This window comes from Crinia signifera, chromosome 7 (assembly GCF_055691185.1).
Source record: "Crinia signifera chromosome 7, ASM5569118v1, whole genome shotgun sequence".
In the NCBI taxonomy this organism is placed as follows: Eukaryota; Metazoa; Chordata; class Amphibia; order Anura; family Myobatrachidae; genus Crinia; species Crinia signifera.
In genome coordinates, this window is record NC_139223.1 from 3,542,220 (window position 1) to 3,567,213 (window position 24,994).

A 24,994-nucleotide genomic window follows, 5' to 3' on the forward strand; every position below is an offset into this window, starting at 1 on the left:
TAGTGTTGTCAGAAAGGGGAGAGTCCCAGCTTTTGTTATATATTCTCAGAAAAACTCTAAGTCAGAGAGAACCTGAGAAATATGACTGGGAATTGCAATTAACAGGTCGGATGTGGACTGCTGCTTTGAAGTTGGATATCTCCAGTTCCCCAGGGCCAATTTTCTAAATTCTGGTATCCCTGGAAAAAGGGGATCCTCAGCTATCAACATAGAGCCCTTATACACATGGGGCCTCTGGGCAAGTGCCCATTAAGCCCATATGAAAAGATGTCCCTGGAGTATTGTGATGGGTGCTTAGAAACACAACAATTACCATTAGACGTTTATTTAATAAAAGTTCAATAACACAAAGTCTATTATGAGGACACGCAGTGCGGGCGGACATGTCTCTGAATAGCACGCAGTGCGGACTTGATCCTCCATTAAAGGCCGGTCACTGCCCTTCTCTGAGTCACCAGTTCTAAGGAATACAATACACACTATTGTTTAGCATAAAGGTGCGACTCCAATGGAGACTCCTCTGCAGCCTCTAATAGGGTCTTCAGGAGGCTAGAACTTGCTTATAAGAAGAGCCAGGAAGAAGAGGGGGAGGCTGAGTACCAGGGATGGACCTCCAGAGCTATTGGTGGTGTCTGGGGGAATGATGATGGCAGGCGTCTGCTGGAACTGTGGGATATATTGCTGGATCCAGTCTGAGTAGGCCGTGACTCTGGTGTACACCCCGGGGCGGTTTGGGATCGCACAGCCGAATCCCCAGCTGACCACTCCGGCTAAGAGCCAAGCTCCATCCCATTGGCAAGCGAGAGGACCTCCGGAGTCACCCTGTGGGAGATCAGACAACAGCAATATGATATAGGTGGCAGGATTGTGTCCTTATCAAGGGCAGGTGGCTTGGCTATAGAGCTTACGATTCATTATATACTGCGCAGCGTGACCATCAGCTATAAGAAGGGGGCCCAGACAGAGGATGCTGCATATGGGCCCCCTCCTCTCAGTACCCTCCTGGTATCAGCTGGACAGCGACCTTACCAATGCACTGCGCTACTGGGCCCTCTAGTGCTCAGACTCTGTAGTGCTGCGCAGCATGACCATCAGCAGTATGTAGGGGCCCAGACAGGGGGCTCTGCAAATGGGCCCCCTCCTCTCCGTACACCCCTGGTGTCAGCTGAACAGCGACCTTACCAACGCACTGCGCAGTCCGGGACCTCTAGTGCTCAGAGTCTGTAGTGCTGTTCATCGTAACCATCAGTGATGAGAAGGGGACCCAGACAGAGGACTCTGCACATGGGCCCCCTCCTCTCAGTACCCTCCTGGTGTCAGCTCGACAGCGACCTTACCAACGCACTGTACGTTCTGGGCCCTCTAGTGCTCAGACTCTGTAGTGCTGCGCAGCGTGAACATCAGCAGGAATTAGGGGCCCAGGCAGAGGATGCTGCATATGGGCCTCCTCCTCTCAGTACCCTCCTGGTGTCATTTGGACAGCGACCTTACCAACGCACTGCGCTACCGGGCCCTCTAGTGCTCAGACTCTGTAGTGCTGCGCAGCATGACCATCAGCGATAAGAAGGGGGCCCAGACAAAGGACGCTACATATGAGCCCCCTCCTCTCAGTACCCTCCTGGTGTTAGCTGGACAGTGATCTTACTAACGCATTGCGCTACCAGGCCCTCTAGTGCTCAGACTCTGTAGTGCTGTGCAGAATGACCATCACCGATAAGAAGGGGGCCCAGACAGAGGATGCTGCATATGGGCCTCCTCCTCTCAGTACACCCCTGGTGTCAGCTGGACAGCGACCTTACCAACGCACTGTACATACCGGGCCCTCTAGTGCTCAGACTCTGTAGTGCTGTGCAGCATGACCATCAGCGATAAGAAGGGGGCCCAGACAGAGGATGCTGCATATGGGCCTCCTCCTCTCAGTACACTCTTGGTGTCATTTGGACAGCTACCTTACCAACGCACTGCGCTACCGGGCCCTCTAGTGCTCAGACTCTGTAGTGCTGTGCAGCATGACCATCAGCGATAAGAAGGGGGCCCAGACAAAGTACGCTACATATGAGCCCCCTCCTCTCAGTACCCTCTTGGTGTTAGCTGGACAGTGACCTTACCAACGCACTGCGCTACTGGTCCCTCTCTAGTGATCAGACTCTTTAGTGCTGTGCAATGTGACCATCAGCAGTAAGTAGGGGCCCAGACAGAGGATGCTGCACATGGGGCCCTTCCTCTCAGTACCCTCCTGGTGTCAGCTGGACAGCGACCTTACCAACGCACTGTACGTACCGGGCCCTCTAGTACTCGGACTCTGTAGTGCTGCGCAGCATGACCATCAGTGATGAAAGGGGGCCCAGACAGAGGACGCTACACATGGGCCCCCTCCTCTCAGTACATCCCTGGTGTCAGCTGGACAGCGACCTTACCAACGCACTGCGCTACTGGGCCCTCTAGTGCTCAGACTCTGTAGTGCTGTGCAGCTTGAACATCAGCGATGAGAAGGGGCCTAGATAGAGGATGCTACACATGGGCCTCTCAGTACATCCCTGGTATCAGCTGGACAGTGACCTTACCAATGCACTGTACGTTCCCTGCCCTTTAGTGCTCTGACTCTGTAGTGCTGCGCAGCATGACCATCAGTGATGAGAAGGGGGCCCAGACAGAGGACTCTGCACATGGGCCCCCTCCTCTCAGTACATCCCTGGTGTCAGCTGGACAGCGACCTTACCAACGCACTGCATTACCGGGCCCTCTAGTGCTCTGACTCTGTAGTGCTGTGCAGCATGACCATCAGTGATGAGAAGGGGTCCAGACAGAGGATTCTGCACATGGGCCCCCTCCTCTCAGTACATCCCTGGTATCAGCTGGACAGCGACCTTACCAGCGCACTGCACTACAGGGCCCTCTAGTGCTCAGACTCTGTAGTGCTGTGCAGCGTGACCATCATTGATGAGAAGGGGGCCCAGACAGAGGACTCTGCACATGGGCCCCCTCCTCTCAGTACATCCCTGGTATCAGCTGGACAGCGACCTTACCAACACACTGCGCTACCGGGCCCTCTAGTGCTCAGACTCTGTAGTGCTGTGCAGCGTGACCATCAGTGATGAGAAGGGGCCCAGACAGAGGATTCTACACATGGGCCCCCTCCACTCAGTACACCTCTGGGGTCAGCTGGACAGCGACCTTACCAACGCACTGTGCTACTGGGCCCTCTAGTGCTCAGACTCTGTAGTGCTGTGCAGCGTGACCATCAGTGATGAGAAGGGGTCCAGACAGAGGACGCCGCACATGGCCCCCTCCTCTCAGTACATCCCTGGTATCAGCTGGACAGCGACCTTACCAACACACTGCGCTACCGGGCCCTCTAGTGCTCAGACTCTGTAGTGCTGTGCAGCGTGACCATCAGTGATGAGAAGGGGCCCAGACAGAGGACTCTGCACATGGGCCCTTCCTCTCAGTACATCCCTGGTATCAGCTGGACAGCGACCTTACCAACACACTGCGCTACCGGGCCCTCTAGTGCTCAGACTCTGTAGTGCTGTGCAGCGTGACCATCAGTGATGAGAAGGGGTCCAGACAGAGGACGCCGCACATGGGCCCCCTCCTCTCAGTACCCTCCTGGTGTCAGCTGGACAGCGACCTTACCAACGCACTGCGCCCTCCCGGGCCCTCTAGTGCTCCGACTCTGTAGTGCTGTGCAGCGTGACCATCAGTGATGAGAAGGGGTCCAGACAGAGGACGCCGCACATGGGCCTCCTCCTCTCAGTACCCTCCTGGTGTCAGCTGGACAGCGACCTTACCAACGCACTGCACTACCGGGCCCTCTAGTGCTCAGACTCTGTAGTGCTGTGCAGTGTGACCATCAGTGATGAGTAGGGGCCCAGACAAAGTATGCTGCACATGGGCCCCCTCCACTCAGTACCCTCCTGGTGTCAGCTGGACAGCGACCTTACCCATGCCCTGCGCTCTCCCGGACCCTGTAGTGCTCAGGCATTCCCCTGACTGTACCTGGGGAATGCCTGAGCTGACTGCTGAAATGAATGAACAACATTGGAGTGGTCACGTTCCATGACTTTTAAACCTGTAAATACTTGATAATTAGCATCATAACGCCTGTTCATTTGTAACTACTGTATATTACATTTAGGTATAATTTTTATTAGTATTGTGGGTAGAGTATCTTACACATAGCACTTTTCATATAATTAGATATTCCTGTGTGAATTATTACTTCGTTTTCTGCAATGATTCGTTAGCCAATAGATATTGTATTAATCAGTAATAAGTAACAGGCCGAGGATTACTGAAGGTAAAGTCCCTCACGTGACGCTCTGATTACTGTACATTATGGCGGTTATTCTGGTTCACTCCTTCTGGCAAATTCCTTCTTAGATAGACAAAACCGTGGGCATTATTCTGGTTCACTCTTTCTGACAAAAATCTTCTTAGATGGACAAAACCATGTGCACGGCAGGTGGGGCAGATGTAACATGTGCAGAGAGAATTAGATTTGGGTGGGGTTTTGCTTCAAAGTGAGATCTATATTGCAGTGTAAAAATAAAGGAGTCAGTATTTACCCTGCACAGAAACAAAATAACTCACCCAAATCTAGTTCTCTCTGCACATATTACATCTGCCCCCCTGCAGTGCACATGGTTTTGTCCATCAAAGAAGGCATTTGCCAGAAGGATTGAACCAGAATAACCCCCTATATCTCTCATAGAGGGTGACATTGAGGGGGAAATTGACCAATATGAAAAACCTAGTTTTTCGTATTGGTATTTCCCCTACGGCTGCATGCGACTGTTTTAGTCGTATGCAAAGTCGTGTTCCGGAGGGGAAATTACAAAGCAGTCAGATACGACTGCTTTGTAACCCTCCGATGGTGTAACCATTCGTATTAGCTGGCCATATATACGGCCGCTAATACGAATGTTTCTGGCAGTCTGCACGGATCAGTCAGATCCATCATATCAGTCAGATCCGTGCAGGCTGCAAGGTGTAGAAAAATAAATAAATTTAAAAAAAAAACCGGCGTGGGGTCCCCCCCACAGCTGTAACCAGCACCAGGCTGACGGAGCCGGGGCCGGTAATTAAAATTCAGGGAACCCGACAAATAGGGGTTCCCCGATTTTTAACAACCAGCCCCAGGCTCCAAGTCCGGGGCTGGTTCCCAAAATACGGGGGACAAAATGACTAGGGGTCCCCCGTATTTTAAGAACCAGCCCCAGGCACAACCAGCCAGCAGGGTAATGTCACAGCCGGGGGACACTTATAATATAAGGTCCCGCGGCCAAAACATTAACCCTACCGACCAGTCAGCCTGGCCAGGGGCCCTGGGGGAGTGGGGACCCCCCCAATGAAGGGGTCCCCCCCCTCCAGGACTTACCTGACCAGGCTGAAGCCTGGTGCTGTCCCCGATGCCCCTGGGCGGTGGGCATCGGGCTGATTATGGTGTAAAAAAAAAAGATTAAACTATTGTTTTTTACTGTGGCACTACAAGTGCCAGCAAGCCTCCCCAGCAAGCTGGAACTTGGAGAACCACAAGTCCCAGCCTGCTGGGCATTAAAGGGCCCGCTGGCACTTGTAGTTCCACAGTTAAAAAAATAGTACACTAAACACACTGACACACATTTAAAATAAAACTTTAATACATACAAAGCCCACACATACTAATACTTACCTATCTTCTTCCCGTAGGTAGCCCTGGTCCTGATGTCCTGTGTCGTCTTCGGGATCCATGTCGACGTCCTTCTTCATGTCGACGTCGCTGTCGGCGATGGCGTCCCCGTCCGGATCCGACGAAATCCATGTGGAAGCTGTGGAAGGAAACCATACTCACCTGTCCCAGCGCGACGTAGTCCAGGTAAGGGTCTTGGCAAAAAAACAAACCGACACCCCGAAACCAGCCCGGACAGCAGGGAGCCGCACGGTGTTTGTGTACATCGTGCAGCTCCGCCTCCCGAATGCCGCTATTGGCCGCCTTGCGGCCTAGCGGCTCCTGACTGGCCGCTAGGCCGCAAGGCGGCCAATAGCGGCATTCGGGAGGCGGAGCCGCACAATGTACACAGAGTACCGTGCGGCTCTCTGTCCGGTCTGGTTTCGGGGTGTCGGTTTGTTTTTTTGCCAACACCCTTACCTGGACTACGTCGCGCTGGGACAGGTGAGTATGGTTTCCTTCCACAGCTTCCACATGGATTTCGTCGGATCCGGACGGGGACGCCATCGCCGACAGCGACGTCGACATGAAGAAGGACGTCAACATGGATCCCGAAGACGACACAGGACATCAGGACCAGGGCTACCTACGGGAAGAAGATAGGTAAGTATTAGTATGTGTGGGCTTTGTATGTATTAAAGTTTTATTTTAAATGTGTGTCAGTGTGTTTAGTGTACTATTTTTTTAACTGTGGAACTACAAGTGCCAGCGGGCCCTTTAATGCCCAGCAGGCTGGGACTTGTGGTTCTCCAAGTCCCAGCTTGCTGGGAAGGCTTGCTGGCACTTGTAGTGCCACAGTAAAAAACAATAGTTTAATCTTTTATTTTACACCATAATCATCCCGATGCCCACCGCCCAGGGGCATCGGGGACAGCACCAGGCTTCAGCCTGGTCAGGTAAGTCCTGGAGGGGGGGGACCCCTTCATTGGGGGGGTCTCCACTCCCCCAGGGCCCCTGGCCAGGCTGACTGGTCGGTAGGGTTAATGTTTTGGCCGCGGAACCTTATATTATAAGTGTCCCCCGGCTGTGACATTACCCTGCTGGCTGGTTGTGCCTGGGGCTGGTTCTTAAAATACGGGGGACCCCTAGTCATTTTGTCCCCCGTATTTTGGGAACCAGCCCCGGACCTGGAGCCTGGGGCTGGTTGTTAAAAATCGGGGAACCCCTATTTGTCGGGTTCCCTGATTTTTAATTACCGGCCCCGGCTCCGTCAGCCTGGTGCTGGTTTCGGCTGTGGGGGGGACCCCACGCTGGTTTTTTTTTTATTTATTTAATTTTTCTATTTTTTTACACTGAAGCCTGCACGGATCTGACTGATCCGTGCAGGCTTAAAGCAAATACAATTAGAAAAAACAAGAAATGGAGTATCTGCGCTGTTTTTTATTTTTTATTTAATAACTTGCACCATGGATGAAGTCACTTCACATACACAATTTTTGTCTGTTTATGAATATTTATTTTCATTTATTTGTATAAAAAAAGATCATATAAAATACATTACAATTTTTATAGGCGGCCACCTACAGATATATATGAAGGTATTTATAGCGATTGCATAAATATTTGTTTATCATGCAATCGGTATATACACGTATATGTTTATATAAAAAAACTTGATTTTACATATAAAATTAATCACATTTAAATGAAGAGGAAAAAATAATAAAATAAAAATAAATTTTCAAAAAATTATATATAAAAAGTATATAACACTAAACTTTGTGACTTATAGCCCCAGGATGGCGAAAGCTGTGTAGCCAGTCCAGGTATCTAGAATTCTGGACACATAGTATAAATTTTGAAGAAAGACTGAACTGAGCGGATCACTTTCTGTATAGACCTTTTTTGTCCTTGGTTAAAGAAACAGTCTTTTTCCAATTACAGATGAATTTAAACGTAGAATAACTTGTATGCATACATTTGTAACTTTAGGTGATTTGGCAATATATGCCTTTTTGGAAAGAAAGTAGTAAAGTGCACAGTGGTGCGTCTCTCACCTGCACCGTTTGTGCGTGGATACTTGTCCCAGCAGCGGGATACCTCGCTGCATGTACCGCGTTCAGGTGTCTACACGGGCTGTGTAGATAGTTGTCCCAGCAGCGGGACGTCTCGCTGCATACACTGCGCTTCGATGTCAGCGCTAGTAGTGGAGTGTCCCTCCGGTGAACAGGGGTCGGGGAGGACGCCGCGTAGATGTTGTTAGCTGGCGTCTCACTCACCCGTAGTTGGAATCCAACAGCCGGCGCTGCTCTCACCTGCGCCGCTGTGTCACCTGTTTCTCACCGGAGTTCTCCTAGCAGCTTGATGGACGTGATGACGTAGGGCTTGGTCTGTATTTTTTCCCAATAAATTTAAGCTGGTAGTGTTCGATGCGGGAGATTTTTTCAGAATCCAAGCAAGGTGATATTCTTCTCAGTTGAAAGCTGTATGCTGGGTGAACCTCTAACGCGTTTCGCCCTATCAGAGGGCTTTTTCAAAGAGTGATATTAGTTTGCTCAGTGTGGCTTTTTATACCCAGCTACAAATTGATTTTCCAATTTCATTGGACAAGAGGATGACACAGGTGTGCCTGATCATTTTAACCTCTTATATGCTTTTTCTTCCGCAGTCCACAGGGCTTTTTTTGAGTCACATAAATCAAATATATAAATATATATAAATAATATACCAGACATATTACTACATATAATTAATTATAAAAAGCAAATGCTAATATAAACAATATTAATAATATTAATAATAATAATAATAACTCTCAATTTCTATTTCTTTTTCCTTTCTAAAAAAATCATCAATTAAATTGTCCCATGTTGGACTCGAACTTGGCACTCTATGATCTCTAAACTGACTCCCTATCTGTTGTGCCACTGGAGTAGGAACATTTTTTCTTTATTTTTATAGTCCTAAATGATTTATTTACTTTTCATTCTAACAGTATTTTCTCTCGTAATTTTATCCTCCATTTGCTTGTATATAGTTATCAATTTATATACCTATCTTTTTTATTTATTATCATCAAATTATTCATTAAATCAATATCAAGTCATATTCTCAAAAGCATCCTTGTTCCATCAAAATTATAAAAAATTTACAAAAATTACACATTTGCGCTAGATGGCATTTGCCTCTAATTCATTTAGTACTTGCTTTACCAAAGTATATCCTAACTTTATTATATCTGGCCAGAGATTTAAACAGGCTGTTTCTGGTCCGTACTTCACCCCGCTGAAGTGCCACTCTACAGCGGGGGTGAAGACGGATACTGGAGTCACAGTGCTCCCCCATCTTACAGACTGCAACCCCTAGTCGATGAACATGATCATGTAAATTAATTATCTCATTTCTATACTCTAATCAAATTGTTTTAGTCTTCAAAAGTAATCTAGATAAAGGATTCTAGATCTATATTAGCATTTAACCCCAAAGGGGTTAATGTTTGTAGTTGAAATATCCAAAATGCTTCTTTATTTGCCAGCTCTCTAAATCTGTCTCCTCCTCTTTCTGTGGTTTTAACATGGTGTACACCATATATTTGTAAACCTTCTATATTTCCTTTGTGGGCTTCTGTCATATGCCTAGAAACACTGTGGTGGGGAAAATTTTTCAAAATATTTAGTCGGTGTTCTCTGAATCTGTCCTTCAGTTTTCTTGTAGTGCGGCCCACATATTGTAAGCCGCACATACATTGCAACACATATATACAATATATTGTGTTGCAATTTAAAAATTCTTTGATCTCAAATTTTCTTTTATTACTGTATGATTCTACCACCACAGTCTTTCTTGGCATATGGCTACAAGTATTACATCTAGTTTGATTGCACCTATAACATCCTTTAATTCTTTCTTGTTGATCAAGCCATGTTCTATTTTGAAAATAGAACATGGCTTGATCAACAAGAAAGAATTAAAGGATGTTATAGGTGCAATCAAACTAGATGTAATACTTGTAGCCATATGCCAAGAAAGACTGTGGTGGTAGAATCATACAGTAATAAAAGAAAATTTGAGATCAAAGAATTTTTAAATTGCAACACAATATATTGTATATATGTGTTGCAATGTATGTGCGGCTTACAATATGTGGGCCGCACTACAAGAAAACTGAAGGACAGATTCAGAGAACACCGACTAAATATTTTGAAAAATTTTCCCCACCACAGTGTTTCTAGGCATATGACAGAAGCCCACAAAGGAAATATAGAAGGTTTACAAATATATGGTGTACACCATGTTAAAACCACAGAAAGAGGAGGAGACAGATTTAGAGAGCTGGCAAATAAAGAAGCATTTTGGATATTTCAACTACAAACATTAACCCCTTTGGGGTTAAATGCTAATATAGATCTAGAATCCTTTATCTAGATTACTTTTGAAGACTAAAACAATTTGATTAGAGTATAGAAATGAGATAATTAATTTACATGATCATGTTCATCGACTAGGGGTTGCAGTCTGTAAGATGGGGGAGCACTGTGACTCCAGTATCCGTCTTCACCCCGCTGTAGAGTGGCACTTCAGCGGGGTGAAGTACGGACCAGAAACAGCCTGTTTAAATCTCTGGCCAGATATAATAAAGTTAGGATATACTTTGGTAAAGCAAGTACTAAATGAATTAGAGGCAAATGCCATCTAGCGCAAATGTGTAATTTTTGTAAATTTTTTATAATTTTGATGGAACAAGGATGCTTTTGAGAATATGACTTGATATTGATTTAATGAATAATTTGATGATAATAAATAAAAAAGATAGGTATATAAATTGATAACTATATACAAGCAAATGGAGGATAAAATTACGAGAGAAAATACTGTTAGAATGAAAAGTAAATAAATCATTTAGGACTATAAAAATAAAGAAAAAATGTTCCTACTCCAGTGGCACAACAGATAGGGAGTCAGTTTAGAGATCATAGAGTGCCAAGTTCGAGTCCAACATGGGACAATTTAATTGATGATTTTTTTAGAAAGGAAAAAGAAATAGAAATTGAGAGTTATTATTATTATTATTAATATTATTAATATTGTTTATATTAGCATTTGCTTTTTATAATTAATTATATGTAGTAATATGTCTGGTATATTATTTATATATATTTATATATTTGATTTATGTGACTCAAAAAAAGCCCTGTGGACTGCGGAAGAAAAAGCATATAAGAGGTTAAAATGATCAGGCACACCTGTGTCATCCTCTTGTCCAATGAAATTGGAAAATCAATTTGTAGCTGGGTATAAAAAGCCACACTGAGCAAACTAATATCACTCTTTGAAAAAGCCCTCTGATAGGGCGAAACGCGTTAGAGGTTCACCCAGCATACAGCTTTCAACTGAGAAGAATATCACCTTGCTTGGATTCTGAAAAAATCTCCCGCATCGAACACTACCAGCTTAAATTTATTGGGAAAAAATACAGACCAAGCCCTACGTCATCACGTCCATCAAGCTGCTAGGAGAACTCCGGTGAGAAACAGGTGACACAGCGGCGCAGGTGAGAGCAGCGCCGGCTGTTGGATTCCAACTACGGGTGAGTGAGACGCCAGCTAACAATATCTACGCGGCGTCCTCCCCGACCCCTGTTCACCGGAGGGACACTCCACTACTAGCGCTGACATCGAAGCGCAGTGTATGCAGCGAGACGTCCCGCTGCTGGGACAACTATCTACACAGCCCGTGTAGACACCTGAACGCGGTACATGCAGCGAGGTATCCCGCTGCTGGGACAAGTATCCACGCACAAACGGTGCAGGTGAGAGACGCACCACTGTGCACTTTACTACTTTCTTTCCAAAAAGGCATATATTGCCAAATCACCTAAAGTTACAAATGTATGCATACAAGTTATTCTACGTTTAAATTCATCTGTAATTGGAAAAAGACTGTTTCTTTAACCAAGGACAAAAAAGGTCTATACAGAAAGTGATCCGCTCAGTTCAGTCTTTCTTCAAAATTTATACTATGTGTCCAGAATTCTAGATACCTGGACTGGCTACACAGCTTTCGCCATCCTGGGGCTATAAGTCACAAAGTTTAGTGTTATATACTTTTTATATATAATTTTTTGAAAATTTATTTTTATTTTATTATTTTTTCCTCTTCATTTAAATGTGATTAATTTTATATGTAAAATCAAGTTTTTTTATATAAACATATACGTGTATATACCGATTGCATGATAAACAAATATTTATGCAATCGCTATAAATACCTTCATATATATCTGTAGGTGGCCGCCTATAAAAATTGTAATGTATTTTATATGATCTTTTTTTATACAAATAAATGAAAATAAATATTCATAAACAGACAAAAATTGTGTATGTGAAGTGACTTCATCCATGGTGCAAGTTATTAAATAAAAAATAAAAAACAGCGCAGATACTCCATTTCTTGTTTTTTCTAATTGTCTTTATATATCTGTCTAGAACCTGTACCTTAAAAAGTCGGGTGATAAACAGATTGGGTGTATCCACACTGGTACACATGGGAGAACTGCAAGCTAAAATACAGAACTACTAGATTCCAAATTATTATAGGTCATATATTTATTATCTGTACAACTGTTACCAACTAGCGCCCAATATTCCACTAATTTAGTGGTTTCTCCTCTCTTAAAGCAAATACGACAGGAAAATGGTGTTCTATTTTTCTGTCGTATTTGCGTGCCTGTTTCACACCACTTAGCAGCCTTATTATCAGTACGGCTACTTAGTACATCAGGAACCACCATTCTTTTGAATGGTGATTTCTTTCGTATCCTATCGACGGTGTAGACATTCGTATTTGTAAATACAAATACGAATGTTCCATCTTTAGGACTACGAATTGTTGTATTTTTGGGATTGTAAATCCCGAAAATACAAATTCGTAAAAAAAAGGTGTATTTCTCCCTACGAATACACCTTTTTTCTACGAATCCATTTTGGTAAATGTCCCCCTTAATGGGATGATAGTTTTAGTCACTTTTTGAAATCATCCATTATCGCAATTTTTTTAAAATCGCATTTATTGCCATGAATTCGCATATTTAATGAGCAGCGTGTTCCGGGCAAAAAAGTGCGATAATGGGCGATTTTTAGTCGTGAAAATGTGCAAATTTGAGGAGATGTGTGAATTTGTGTTTAATAAATGAAAAAAAAATGTTGTGAGGTCTTCCCTCCTGAGCATAACCAGCCCCGGGCTCATTGAGCTGGACCTGGTTCCAAAAATATGGGGGACAAAAAGCATACGGGTCCCCCCTATTTCTGAAACCAGTCCAGGACTCTTGGATCGGTCCTGGTTCCAAAATTCTGGGGGACAAAAAGCATAACGGTCCCCCGTATTTCTGAGACCAGCCCTGGACTCTTGGACCGGTCCTGGTTCCAAAAATCTGGGGACAAAAATTCTGGGGGTCCCCTGTATTTTGAAACCAGCACCGGGCTCCAACAGCCACATGCCACAGCCGGGGGACACTTTTTATGTAAGGTCTCCCGGCCGAAACATGAGCACCGTGGCTGGTCAGCCTTGGACGGGGTACCTGAAGGAGTGGGGATGCCCCAATAACTGGGTCCCCCCCAGGCTTCACCCGTCCAGGGCTGAAGCCCGGGGCTGTCACCGGCGTCGATGGCCAGTGGATGCCAGCCTGATAGGGTTAAATCTGACATACGTAACATACTCCGGCTTGGAGGCTGGCCCTGCGGCGCTTCCATATGCTGTAGACCGCAATCTCCCTCTGGTCCTCCAGCTACCTCCCGACCATGCTGGTATCAGCTATATGGGACACTGGAGTAGCGGTTCTTAATTATTGCACAAAACTTTCTATTTGTGTGCACATTTGAAAGCAACGGAATAGCCTATATATTCTACATATGTGTTATAACCATAAGCGGACAAGGTTGGAACTTGTATCCAATTATCCTGCTTCCTAAGGGAGAAGAGCTTAATAACAGCGCAACCTATCATACACATAACCACAAAAGGTATTAAAAAAGATCAAAGCATCATATACAAAACTATTGAAGTGAAATATTCGATCTTAATAAAAAATATTGGGTACTGGGTCCCCACGATGTGAGGATAGGAATATCCTTTTTAACACATGTCCATGTCTGTTTATGTATGTATTTTGTCTTTTATTTCGCTACCAATTTTATCAAGTGAATTATTAAAAGTTTAATTTTATATGTGAATTTTTTCGGTGCACCACATAGAGACATTCTTTTTTCCTCTTGAAAATTCTTTACTGATTCCATCCAGTCCAGTCTACTCGGTTCCATCCAGTGCAGTATACTCGGTTCCATCCAGTCCAGTCTACTCGGTTCCATCCAGTGCAGTATACTCGGTTCCATCAAGTCCAGTCTACCTGGTTCCAGACAGTCCAGTCTACCTGGTTCCAGACAGTTCAGTATGCTCGGTTCCATCCAGTCCAGTCTACCTGGTTCTATCCAGTCCAGTCTACCTGGTTCCATCCAGTCCAGTCTACCTGGTTCTATCCAGTCCAGTCTACCTGGTTCCAGATAGTTCAGTATACTCGGTTCCATCCAGTCCAGTCTACCTGGTTCCATCCAGTCCAGTCTACCTGGTTCCAGACAGTTCAGTATACTCGGTTCCATCCAGTCCAGTCTACCTGGTTCCATCCAGTCCAGTCTACCTAGTTCCAGACAGTTCAGTATACTCGGTTCCATCCAGTCCAGTCTACCTGGTTCCATCCAGTCCAGTCTACCTGGTTCCATCCAGTCCAGTCTACCTGATTCCAGACAGTCCAGTATACTCGTGTGACTGGACGCCTGCCCTTATGCTCTGGCTACACCCTTCCGGTCCACAGATGGCGGTTCCTGGTCTCATGGGACCTGGCCAGTAGGGGATTCCCTGTTACCATCAGTAGCCTGCGAAAAGGTTTTACCAAGAATGGAAAAATTAAACCAGGCGCTGGTGTGAGTGGCTTCTATTGAGTGTATAATTACAACCACAATTTGAGATAGGGTAGGGAGGGGGGGGGAGAGAGCAGCTGCTTGGGGTAGAGATGTAGTGGTCTCTAGAGTTGGAACGACAAAAATATACAAAAAGCAGCGCCGAGTGGAAGGAGAATACACGTGCAAAGTGATGAATAAAAAAAGATACAATTTTATTAAAACATACAACAATGGTTATGTATAATTTAAAATCATACCATCAGTAGCCACCTGTTACTGGCTCCACCCACTACGCAGTGGGCGTGGATATCGTTGCCACCACCAGACTCCTACTACTTGGTGCCTGGAACCACGGTTACCTGGAACCACAGGCCCAAAGCTGGCACCTGAGTACTACCTGCTGGGGTGTATGTGTCAAAACGCTGCTGACACACCCCTGACTGGCGTCATTTGGTTCCCCGCTGGTCACAGACCAGGCCTCTGCTTCGGTAGCTGGCAGAGCAGAACTTGGAGATGTTGGATCCTTGTACCCAGAATAGCCGGAGAACGGGATTATTGCAGTAATTCTGTTGGTCGCAAGATGAAAACGGTCGTATTGAGGCAAGAATATGTTTTATCTGCTCAAATATAAGCCCTTAAAAGGACCCTGTCCTATCGCTAGGAAGTAGAGCATACAGATGTTACAGCAGTCAGATACAGGCAGAAGTACAACTTTACACAGGGCAGCAGCCCTCATTTTATGTTACTCCAATACACATCACCACAGGGGGTACGCCCACCCTGTGGTCTCCAACCAATCAGCTTAAGCGCCAGAGCCATGCAGGTGCTGGGCACATCAGCATTGTCCCTATGGACAGAGGGGGGTGATTACTCCTCTGAGCCACAGCCCACTTGGGGGGCCAGAAACCACCCAGGTCTGGCTAGGGCAGTGGTCAGGGAACTCGGTCCTCATTACCCCACACAGTGCATGGTTTGCTGGTAACCCCACAGGTGTACTAATTACTCACAGACACATTTTATAAGGTCCACAGGTGGAGTTAATTATTTCACTTGTGATTCTGTGTGGAGACCGGCAAAACATGCACTGCGTGGGGTAATGAGGACCGAGTTCCCTGACAACTGGGCTAGGGGGAAGGTTTCTCTCCAAAACATACTTCCAGGAGCCTGTCAGGGGACCAGCTGAACACCTCTAGCCCAGACGTGAGCTCCAGAGATGGGCGGCCCTGATCCCCTGCCTGGGTCTCCAGCCCACTGATGGAGAGCCCCATGGAGCTACTCAGCTTGTTAGAAAGCTGAGGTTCCCTGCTACCTTCCCTACAGATCACAGCTTGGAGGAGGCTATCTGGGAAAGTATTCCATTTTGGGAATAAAGACTGGGGGGGAACCCCGCAGTTACAGTAAGTGCCCTTTTTCTTTAAAATACATTTAAAGCACACATGTGTTACACTGTGCACTACACAGGCTCCAAAAGCCACACAACACATTTTAAATAAATTGTACACTTTATACATTGTCTTAAGCCTGTGCCCAGCACAGGCTTCATCCCCCTGCAGCACTGCAGTATGGCACATGTAGTCCCAGCTGAGTGACTGCACATATAATTTGCAATATGTGTTTTTATTTTGTTATTGTGTCCCAGTGCTGGTCTCCTTGAGCCCTGCAGCTCAGGATAGCCACCCTTGCTGCAGGGGCTCCTTACTAACACCTTTACATAGGAACTACAGACACAAAGCCTGCTACATTCTGTGCAGTGTCCTTCTGTTAGCAAAAGGAGTATTTAGCATCCCATTTCCTCGTCAAAATGACTGCTAAATTCCTTCCTCCAGAAATGTACAAAGTGCATTTTAAGTTTAGAATGCATTCCTCAATACACTATACAAAATATATGGTACAGTCCCAGCTCAGTGCTGAACATACATTTCATCAATACATATACGTTATGCTTTGTGCCCTTGTCCAAAATGGCTTAACCCCTTCAGTGCCGTGGCAGCCATTACACACGGGGTCTCCGGCCACAACTCATTTCCATACAGTCCAGTCTACCTGGTTCCAGACAGTCCATTATACTCGGCTCCAGCCAGTCCAGTCTACTCGGTTCCATTCAGTCCATTATACTCGGCTCCATCCAGTCCATTATACTCGGTTCCATTCAGTCCAGTATACTCGGTTCCATCCAGTCCATTATACTCGGTTCCAGCCAGTCCATTATACTCGGTTCCATCCAGTCCATTATACTCAGCTCCAGCCAGTCCAGTATACTCAGTTCCAGCCAGTCCAGTATACTCGGTTCCATCCAGTCCATTATACTCGGTTCCATTCAGTCCAGTATACTCGGTTCCATCCAGTCCATTATACTCGGTTCCATCCAGTCCAGTCTACTCGGTTCCGTCCAGTCTAGTATACTCGGTTCCATCCAGTCCAGTATACCTGGTTTCAGACAGTCCATTATACTCGGCTCCAGCCAGTCTAGTATACTCGGTTCCATCCAGTCCAGTATACCTGGTTCCATCCAGTCCATTATACTCGGTTCCGTCCAGTCTAGTATACTCGGTTCCAGCCAGTCCAGTATACTCAGTTCCAGCCAGTCCAGTATATTCGGTTCCATCCAGTCTAGTATAGTCGGTTCCATCCAGTCCATTATACTCGGTTCCGTCCAGTCTAGTATACTCGGTTCCATCCAGTCCAGTATACCTGGTTTCAGACAGTCCATTATACTCGGCTCCAGCCAGTCCATTATACTCGGTTTCGTCCAGTCTAGTATACTCGGTTCCAGCCAGTCCAGTATATTCGGTTCCATCCAGTCCATTATACTCGGTTCCATCCAGTCTAGTATACTCCGTTCCGTCCAGTCTAGTATAGTCGGTTCCATCCAGTCCATTATACTCGGTTTCGTCCAGTCTAGTATACTCAGTTCCAGCCAGTCCAGTATATTCGGTTCCATCCAGTCCATTATACTTGGTTCCGTCCAGTCCATTATACTTGGTTCCATCCAGTCCATTATACTCGGTTCCGTCCAGTCCATTATACTCGGTTCCGTCCAGTCTAGTATACTCAGTTCCAGCCAGTCCAGTATACTTGGTTCCAGCCAGTCCAGTATACTCGGTTCCATCCAGTCCATTATACTCGGCTCAAGCCAGTCCAGTCTACTCGGTTGCATCCAGTCCATTATACTCGGTTCCATTCAGTCCAGTATACTCGGTTCCATCCAGTACAGTATACTCGGTTCCATCCAGTCCAGTATACTCAGTTCCAGCCAGTCCATTATACTCAGTTCCAGCCAGTCCATTATACTCGGTTCCAGCCAGTCTAGTATACTCAGTTCCAGCCAGTCCAGTATACTTGGTTCCAGCCAGTCCAGTATACTCGGTTCCATCCAGTCCATTATACTCGGCTCAAGCCAGTCCAGTCTACTCGGTTGCATCCAGTCCATTATACTCGGTTCCATTCAGTCCAGTATACTCGGTTCCATCCAGTACAGTATACTCGGTTCCATCCAGTCCAGTATACTCAGTTCCAGCCAGTCCATTATACTCAGTTCCAGCCAGTCCATTATACTCGGTTCCAGCCAGTCTAGTATACTCCGTTCCAGCCAGTACAGTATACTTGGCTCCAGTCAGTGCAGTATTCTCGGTTCCATCCAATCTATTCTACAGGAAACATATTACTTTAAGCACCTCCTTGGCATCACTGCAGCCCAGCTCACAGCAGCCCAGCTCACAGCAGCCCAGCTCACAGCAGTACAGCTCACAGCAGCTTGTGCTGTGTTGAGAAGAAATACAACAACTGCTGCTGTCAGGTAACGGGGGCCCTGCTGGGCCCCTCCATGGTGTCCCTTGTGAAGGCCGCTGGTGGGTATAGACTCCGCGCCCCTTTTTGGGGCATTTTCCAATACTAAGCCGACTGTTTTCATATCTCCCTGACCTCTATACGTGACCTTCTATATTCCAGTCCATACGCAGAAGCTATGTCAGACCACTACGGGCACGTGTGGGAACAGGACACGCACACACCTGACACTCTGATATTACTGTACATCCATCTGTTTACACATTAACTTTCTTGTGTTGTTTTAACAAAAAATTGTTCATGACATCCGAATGGCCAAAGTACAATACAGCCAAACAGACTGTGTAACCAACAGGTGATTTACGGGGGGGGGTTCAGGGGGGATTCAGGTTGGTTGGCAAAAGCAAACTCCTTCTTTAATGGACAAAACCCTGCTGCGCCGCAGGTGGGACAGATGTAACACGTGCAGAGAGAGATACATTTGGGGGAGTTATATTGTTTCTGTGCAGATAAATACTGGCTGCTTTATTCTTACACTGTCATTTAGATCTCAGTTTGATCACAGCCCACCCAAATCTAACGCTCTCTGCACAGATTACATTACAGATTACCCCCCCCCCCCCCCCCATTGTCCACATAGTCAGGGCGGGATGTAATAAAGAAAAAATGTGAGAAAAACTATTGTTGTGGTGTCGTCATACACCATCCCCTAACATTCATGGACATGCCGGCTTTTTCCTGGACACACCCACTAAGCGGCCGTTAACCACCCCAGACATCGGCTTCCTGTCAATCACTTTGCCAATGGCTATTGAAGGAAAGAAGTTACAGGATTTCATCAATGGAAGGTGCCGCCCATAGGCCTGTTCCTCACATGCCTAGTGAGATATCCGGCAGTGCCCAGCAGGAGAGGGCCCACCCCTCACTGGCAGGATCTGTGGCATTATGCTGGAGACTACTGTGCATACATAGGTCTCCAGGAACATGGCACCCACTCCATGTGCATATGCAAATCCCAGTATTCTCTGATGGGGCTCCAGAGGGGTAAGTATAATATATGGGTGCATGGTTTGCATTGTGGACCCCCGAACATAGGGGCTTCTGTGAATAACACACCTTACACCCATTATAGAAACGCCTATGCTTCTCAGACCTCAGGCCTCAGACCTCAAACCTCAGACCTCAGACCTCAGACCTCAGACCTCAAACCTCAGACCTCAGGCCTAAGACCTCAGACCTCAGACCTCAGACCTCAAACCTCAGACCTCAGGCCTCAGGCCTCAGACCTCAGACCTCAGACCTCAAACCTCAGACCTCAGACATCAGGCCTCAGACATCAGGCCTCAGACCTCAGACCTCAAACCTCAGACCTCAGGCCTCAGGCCTCAGACCTCAGACCTCAGACCTCAGGCCTCAGACCTCAGAACTCAGACCTCAGAACTCAGACCTCAGGCCTCAGACCTCAGACCTCAAACCTCAGGCCTCAGACCTCAGACCTCAGAACTCAGACCTCAGGCCTCAGACCTCAGACCTCAGGCCTCAGACCTCAGGCCTCAAACCTCAGGCCTCAGACCTCAGACCTCAGGCCTCAGACCTCAGACCTCAAACCTCAGAACTCAGACCTCAGACCTCAGGCCTCAGACCTCAGGCCTCAGACCTCAGACCTCAAACCTCAGACCTCAGAACTCAGGCCTCAGACCTCAGACCTCAGGCCTCAGACCTCAGGCCTCAGACCTCAGAACTCAGACCTCAGGCCTCAGACCTCAGACCTCAGACCTCAAACCTCAGAACTCAGACCTCAGACCTCAGACCTCAGGCCTCAGACCTCAGTCCTCAGACCTCAGACCTCAGACCTCAGACCTCAGACCTCAGACCTCAGGCCTCAGACCTCAGAACTCAGGCCTCAGACCTCAGACCTCAGGCCTCAGACCTCAAACCTCAGACCTCAGGTCTCAGGCCTCAGTCTTCAGGCATCAGACCTCAGGCTTCAGACCTCAGACCTCAGACCTCAGTCGTGGAGGAAGAGCCTAAGCACATACGTGAGTTTACGAAGGGCCAAAAAAAAAGGTGTTGCCTGAAAGGCGGGTTGGGGGTTAGGAGGAGGGGGGTGGGCACCTTTCTGGGTACTGGATTTATGGAGGATGGTGAGAAGTCGGAGACAAAAAGAGGTAACCAGTGGTGTGCTGGGCTCAGGCATTGAGGGGCAGATAAACTTTTTAAAAGTACTTTCTGCCTCTTTGCCCCCGCTCTGCCTCAGAGAGACCCGTCACCACGCAGATGGTCGAGTATCAGGACCCGCTACCACATTTAATTGTTAATGTCAGAGCATGCTTGCTTCTATGAAATGGTTGGAGTTTAGCAAGACCTTTACCAAGTATATTGGACTGTACAACCCCCTATTGTGTCCCGTCATAGATGTGTATACGGTGGGTGCCCAGGTAAGCTGAGATATCTGTGGGTACCCGTAACAGTCATTCTAACACCACCTACCCATAAAGGACAAATACACCCAAAGCATCAATTGGCACTTAACAAATAGTCCACCCGGCATCCCACAGATAAAGTTGGGAGAGATAATGTGCCAACAAAACAGCTCCTAACTGACCCACCAGTGGTCGTGCCAAGAGCTGGTTGGCTGGTACATTGTCTTTGTCCACAAAAAACTGTCTCCAAGCCTTAGTACATAGATCCCAATGTTTAGTCATCCAGTCACTGTGAAAGACATTGCACCCACCTCCACCATTCTGTGTTGTTTGGGTAAGGACCTCTTGGTTACCTGGCATGCATCCTGTCTTCCATTTGGGTATCCAGCGCAGATCATGTCCCACTGTATGATGGTGTTGTTGGCGGGCAGCGTAGGGTTATTGGTGTGGTACATGGTGTCACAGCTTGCCCGGTCTATGATAGGAAGCTGGACCATCTGTAGGGTCTGTGGAGATGGCAGACTTACTGCAAGGACACAGAATCGAGGTTAGATCCCATCTTACCCATACTTGTCAGCATCCATGAGTCTGCTCCTTACAGGGGTATCGGACAGACGTATTGTATGAGAATATGTACTAAGCAGCAGCTTCTCTAAACCAACCATTATCTACTGTATGGGTGACCCCGCCGGATTTACAACCAGATGTTATTAACTTTTTAATTTCTACAGGAAAACCTGTTGCCAATTGATGGGTTTGAGAAGCTGCCGTTGAGTAACCATACCCCATAGCATATGACTAATAGTGAGATACACTCATACTAATGAAGAGATTTACATCTTACCTCCTTGCTGGATTGACCCCCAACCAGTCACATAGCAGCTGAGGCCTGACGGGAACTGGAGGTCCTGGGTGGGGATACAGATTGGCATCACATAATCCGTGTACTGCACAGGGTTTGTGAGCTTAACCAGCGCAATATCTCCACTGGAGCCTGGCTGGGTATATATAGGGTGGATATAGATGGCACTGACAGTGGACAGGATCCCTGTGGGCACAGAAAGCTGGAAAGCTCCTAGATTGACCAAGAAATCTGAGGTTGAGATGGGCCTGAGAAAAGGAGGAAGAAGATTGAAGCAGGTAGACAATTATGACACTATCTTGTCTTGGAATAATATCCAAAAATCTAATTATACAAGTACTGGGGACATTTACATAACCATATGCAGGGCAGTAAGGACCGGCCTAGGCACTCGCCTCTCCATCCCCAGTAACCTCTGTAATGGTGCTACACCCCCATTGTTCTACCATGGGCTACAATCCTCAATTATTTTGGCACTTCCTTAATTGCAAATTGCTTTACAAAATGTCCCAAGAGTCATTGTACAATTAGGCTCACTCGTTTTATTCTATATGTACATATTATGTTTCCATATGGGTGGTGACTTGGTAAGATGCAAAATGACAGAAAAGAGGATATTAGTATCTGCTAATCCTAAACTCGGTGACATTAAAAGAGACACAGAAATGTTTCTACAAGGAGTAGATGTGATTTACGAGGGTGGTTCAATAAGTGACCTACAAGACCTCTCACGTGTGTAATGTTCTCTACGTTGTGTAATCAGAATTCTGTCTCTAAATAGAATCAGAAGCTGAAATTCATCGGCAATAAATGAAGGTGTACGGTGATAATGTCATATCATGGAAACAATTTGGGATTGGTGCACATCCTTTGAAAGCGGCAGGACAGACGTTCAGGATGAGCAGCAATATGGCCAACAAAGCAAGTCCACCACAAATTATATTGAAGATCTGATTTAAAAAAAATATCGGAGCCACTGAAGAAGCATTTGGGTAGAAGGCGATTTTTAACTGATGCTGAAGATCAATAAACCACCATGTCCTGGTGTCAGGTGCTTTGCACTGGTTGCCTTGGTCCAAGTATGGACATATATGGACAGTATATGGACAAATAATCTATACCAAGGCTGTATTACTCATTAAAAGGATTTATATATGGTCTTCTTACCTTATTTATTGAACCATCCTCATATAAACCCATGGCAACAAGAAACAAGCTATGAGAATGACATCATAATTATATAGAAGCAAATTGTCTTGTATGCATGTTTACTCCCAGTTCCCAGGCATGCCCCTACACTCTAATGTCAAACTGGTATATTGATAAAGTTATGTGTAGGTTAAAGGTTAGAATTAGGTGTTGGTTAGGAGTTGTGTTTATTGTTAGAGCAAGGTGTGGGGTTACAGCTCGGTGTTGGGTTAGAGCTAGGTGTAGAGTTAGAGCTAGGGTTTGGGTTAGAGCTAGGTGTTGGGTTAGAGCTCGGGGTTGGGTTAGAGCTAGGTGTTGGATTAAAGCTAGGTGTTGGGTTAGAGCTAGGTGTAGAGTAAGAGCTAGGGGTTGGGTTACAGCTAGGTGTTGGGTTAGAGCTAGGTGTTGGGTTAGAGCTAGGTGTAGAGTTAGAGCTAGGGGTCGGGTTACAGCTAGGTGCTGGGTTAGAGCTAGGTGTTGAGTTACAGCTCGGTGTTGGGTTACAGCTCAGTGTTGGGTTAGAGCAAGGTGTGGGGTTACAGCTCGGTGTTGGGTTAGAACTAGGTGTTGAGTTAGAGCAGGATGTGGGGTTACATCTTGGTGTTGGGTTAGAGCAAGGTGTAGAGTTAGAGCTAGGTGTTGGGTTAGAGCAAGGTGTTGGGTTACAGCTAGGGGTTGGGTTAGAGCTAGGTGTTGGGTTAGAGCTAGGTGTTGGGTTACAGCTAGACGTGAAGTTACAGCTCAGTGTTGGGTTAGAGCTAGGTGTAGAGTAAGAGCTAGGTGTTGGGTTACAGCTAGGTGTTGGGTTTGAGCTCGGGGTTGGGTTAGAGCTAGGTGTTGGATTAGAGCTAGGTGTAAAGTAAGAGCTAGTGGTTGGGTTACAGCTAGGTGTTGGGTTAGAGCTAGGTGTTGGGTTAGAGCTAGGTGTAGAGTTAGAGCTAGGTGTTGGGTTAGAGCTAGGTGTTGGGTTAGAGCTCGGGGTTGGGTTAGAGCTAGGTGTTGGATTAGAGCTAGGTGTTGGATTAGAGCTAGGTGTAGAGTAAGAGCTAGGGGTTGGGTTACAGATAGGTGTTGGGATAGAGCTAGGTGTTGGGTTAGAGCTAGATGTAGAGTTAGAGCAAGGGGATGGGTTACAGCTAGGTGTTGGGTTAGAGCTAGGTGTTCGGTTACAGCTAAGTGTTGGGTTAGAGCTAGCGGTTGGGTTAGAGCTCGGGGTTGGGTTACAGCTAGGTGTTGGGTTAGAGCTAGGTGTTGGGTTAGAGCTAGGTGTAGAGTTAGAGCTAGGTGTTGGGTTACAGCTTGGTGTTGGGTTAGAGCTAGCGGTTGGGTTAGAGCTAGGTGTAGAGTTAGAGCTAGGGGTTGGGTTACAGCTAGGTGTTGGGTTACAGCTAGGTGTTGGGTTAGAGCTAGGTGTTGGTTTAGAGCTAGGTGTTGGGTTAGAGCAGGGTGTAGGGTTAGAGCAAGGTATGGGGTTACAGCTCGGTGTTGGGTTAGAGCTAGGTGTTGGGTTAGAGCTAGGTGTAGAGTAAGAGCTAGGGGTTGGGTTACAGCTAGGTGTTGGGTTACAGCTAGGTGTTGGGTTAGAGCTAGGTGTAGAGTTAGAGCTAGGGGTTGGGTTACAGCTAGGTGTTGGGTTAGAGCTAGGTGTTGGGTTACAGCTCAGTGTTGGGTTAGAGCTAGCGGTTGGGTTAGAGCTCGGGGTTGGGTTACAGCTAGGTGTTGGGTTAGAGCTAGGTGGTGGGTTAGAGCTAGGTGTTGGGTTAGATCTAGGTGTAGAGTTAGAGCTAGGTGTTGGGTTACAGCTTGGTGTTGGGTTAGAGCTAGCGGTTGGGTTAGAGCTAGGTGTAGAGTTAGAGCTAGGGGTTGGGTTACAGCTAGGTGTTTGGTTAGAGCTAGGTGTTGGGTTAAAGCTAGGTGTTGGGTTAGAGCAGGGTGTAGGGTTTGAGCAAAGTATGGGGTTACAGCTCGGTGTTGGGTTAGAGCTAGGGGTTGGGTTAGAGCAAGGTTTTGGGTTAGAGCTAGGTGTTGAGTAAAAGCTAGGTGTTGGGTTACAGCTCGGTGTTGGGTTACAGCTCGGTGTTGGGTTAGAGCAAGGTGTGGGGTTACAGCTCGGTGTTGGGTTAGAGCTAGGTGT

General features: G+C 46.6%; 1 protein-coding gene across 1 annotated transcript in view; it reads right to left on the reverse strand.

Annotated features, from left to right (window-relative positions):
• Positions 1–525: 525 nt before the first annotated feature.
• The window catches only part of LOC146020611 (serine protease 33-like), a 37,669-nt gene continuing 13,200 nt past the window's right edge, over positions 526–24,994 (reverse strand). The window contains exons 5-7 of the mRNA XM_083153863.1: positions 21,655–21,920; positions 21,164–21,336; positions 526–822 (exon numbers count right to left, since the gene is read on the reverse strand). Coding sequence (XP_083009989.1) covers positions 550–822; positions 21,164–21,336; positions 21,655–21,920 — 712 coding nt within the window. The 3' untranslated portion in view covers positions 526–549. The remainder of the gene's footprint in view (positions 823–21,163; positions 21,337–21,654; positions 21,921–24,994) is intronic.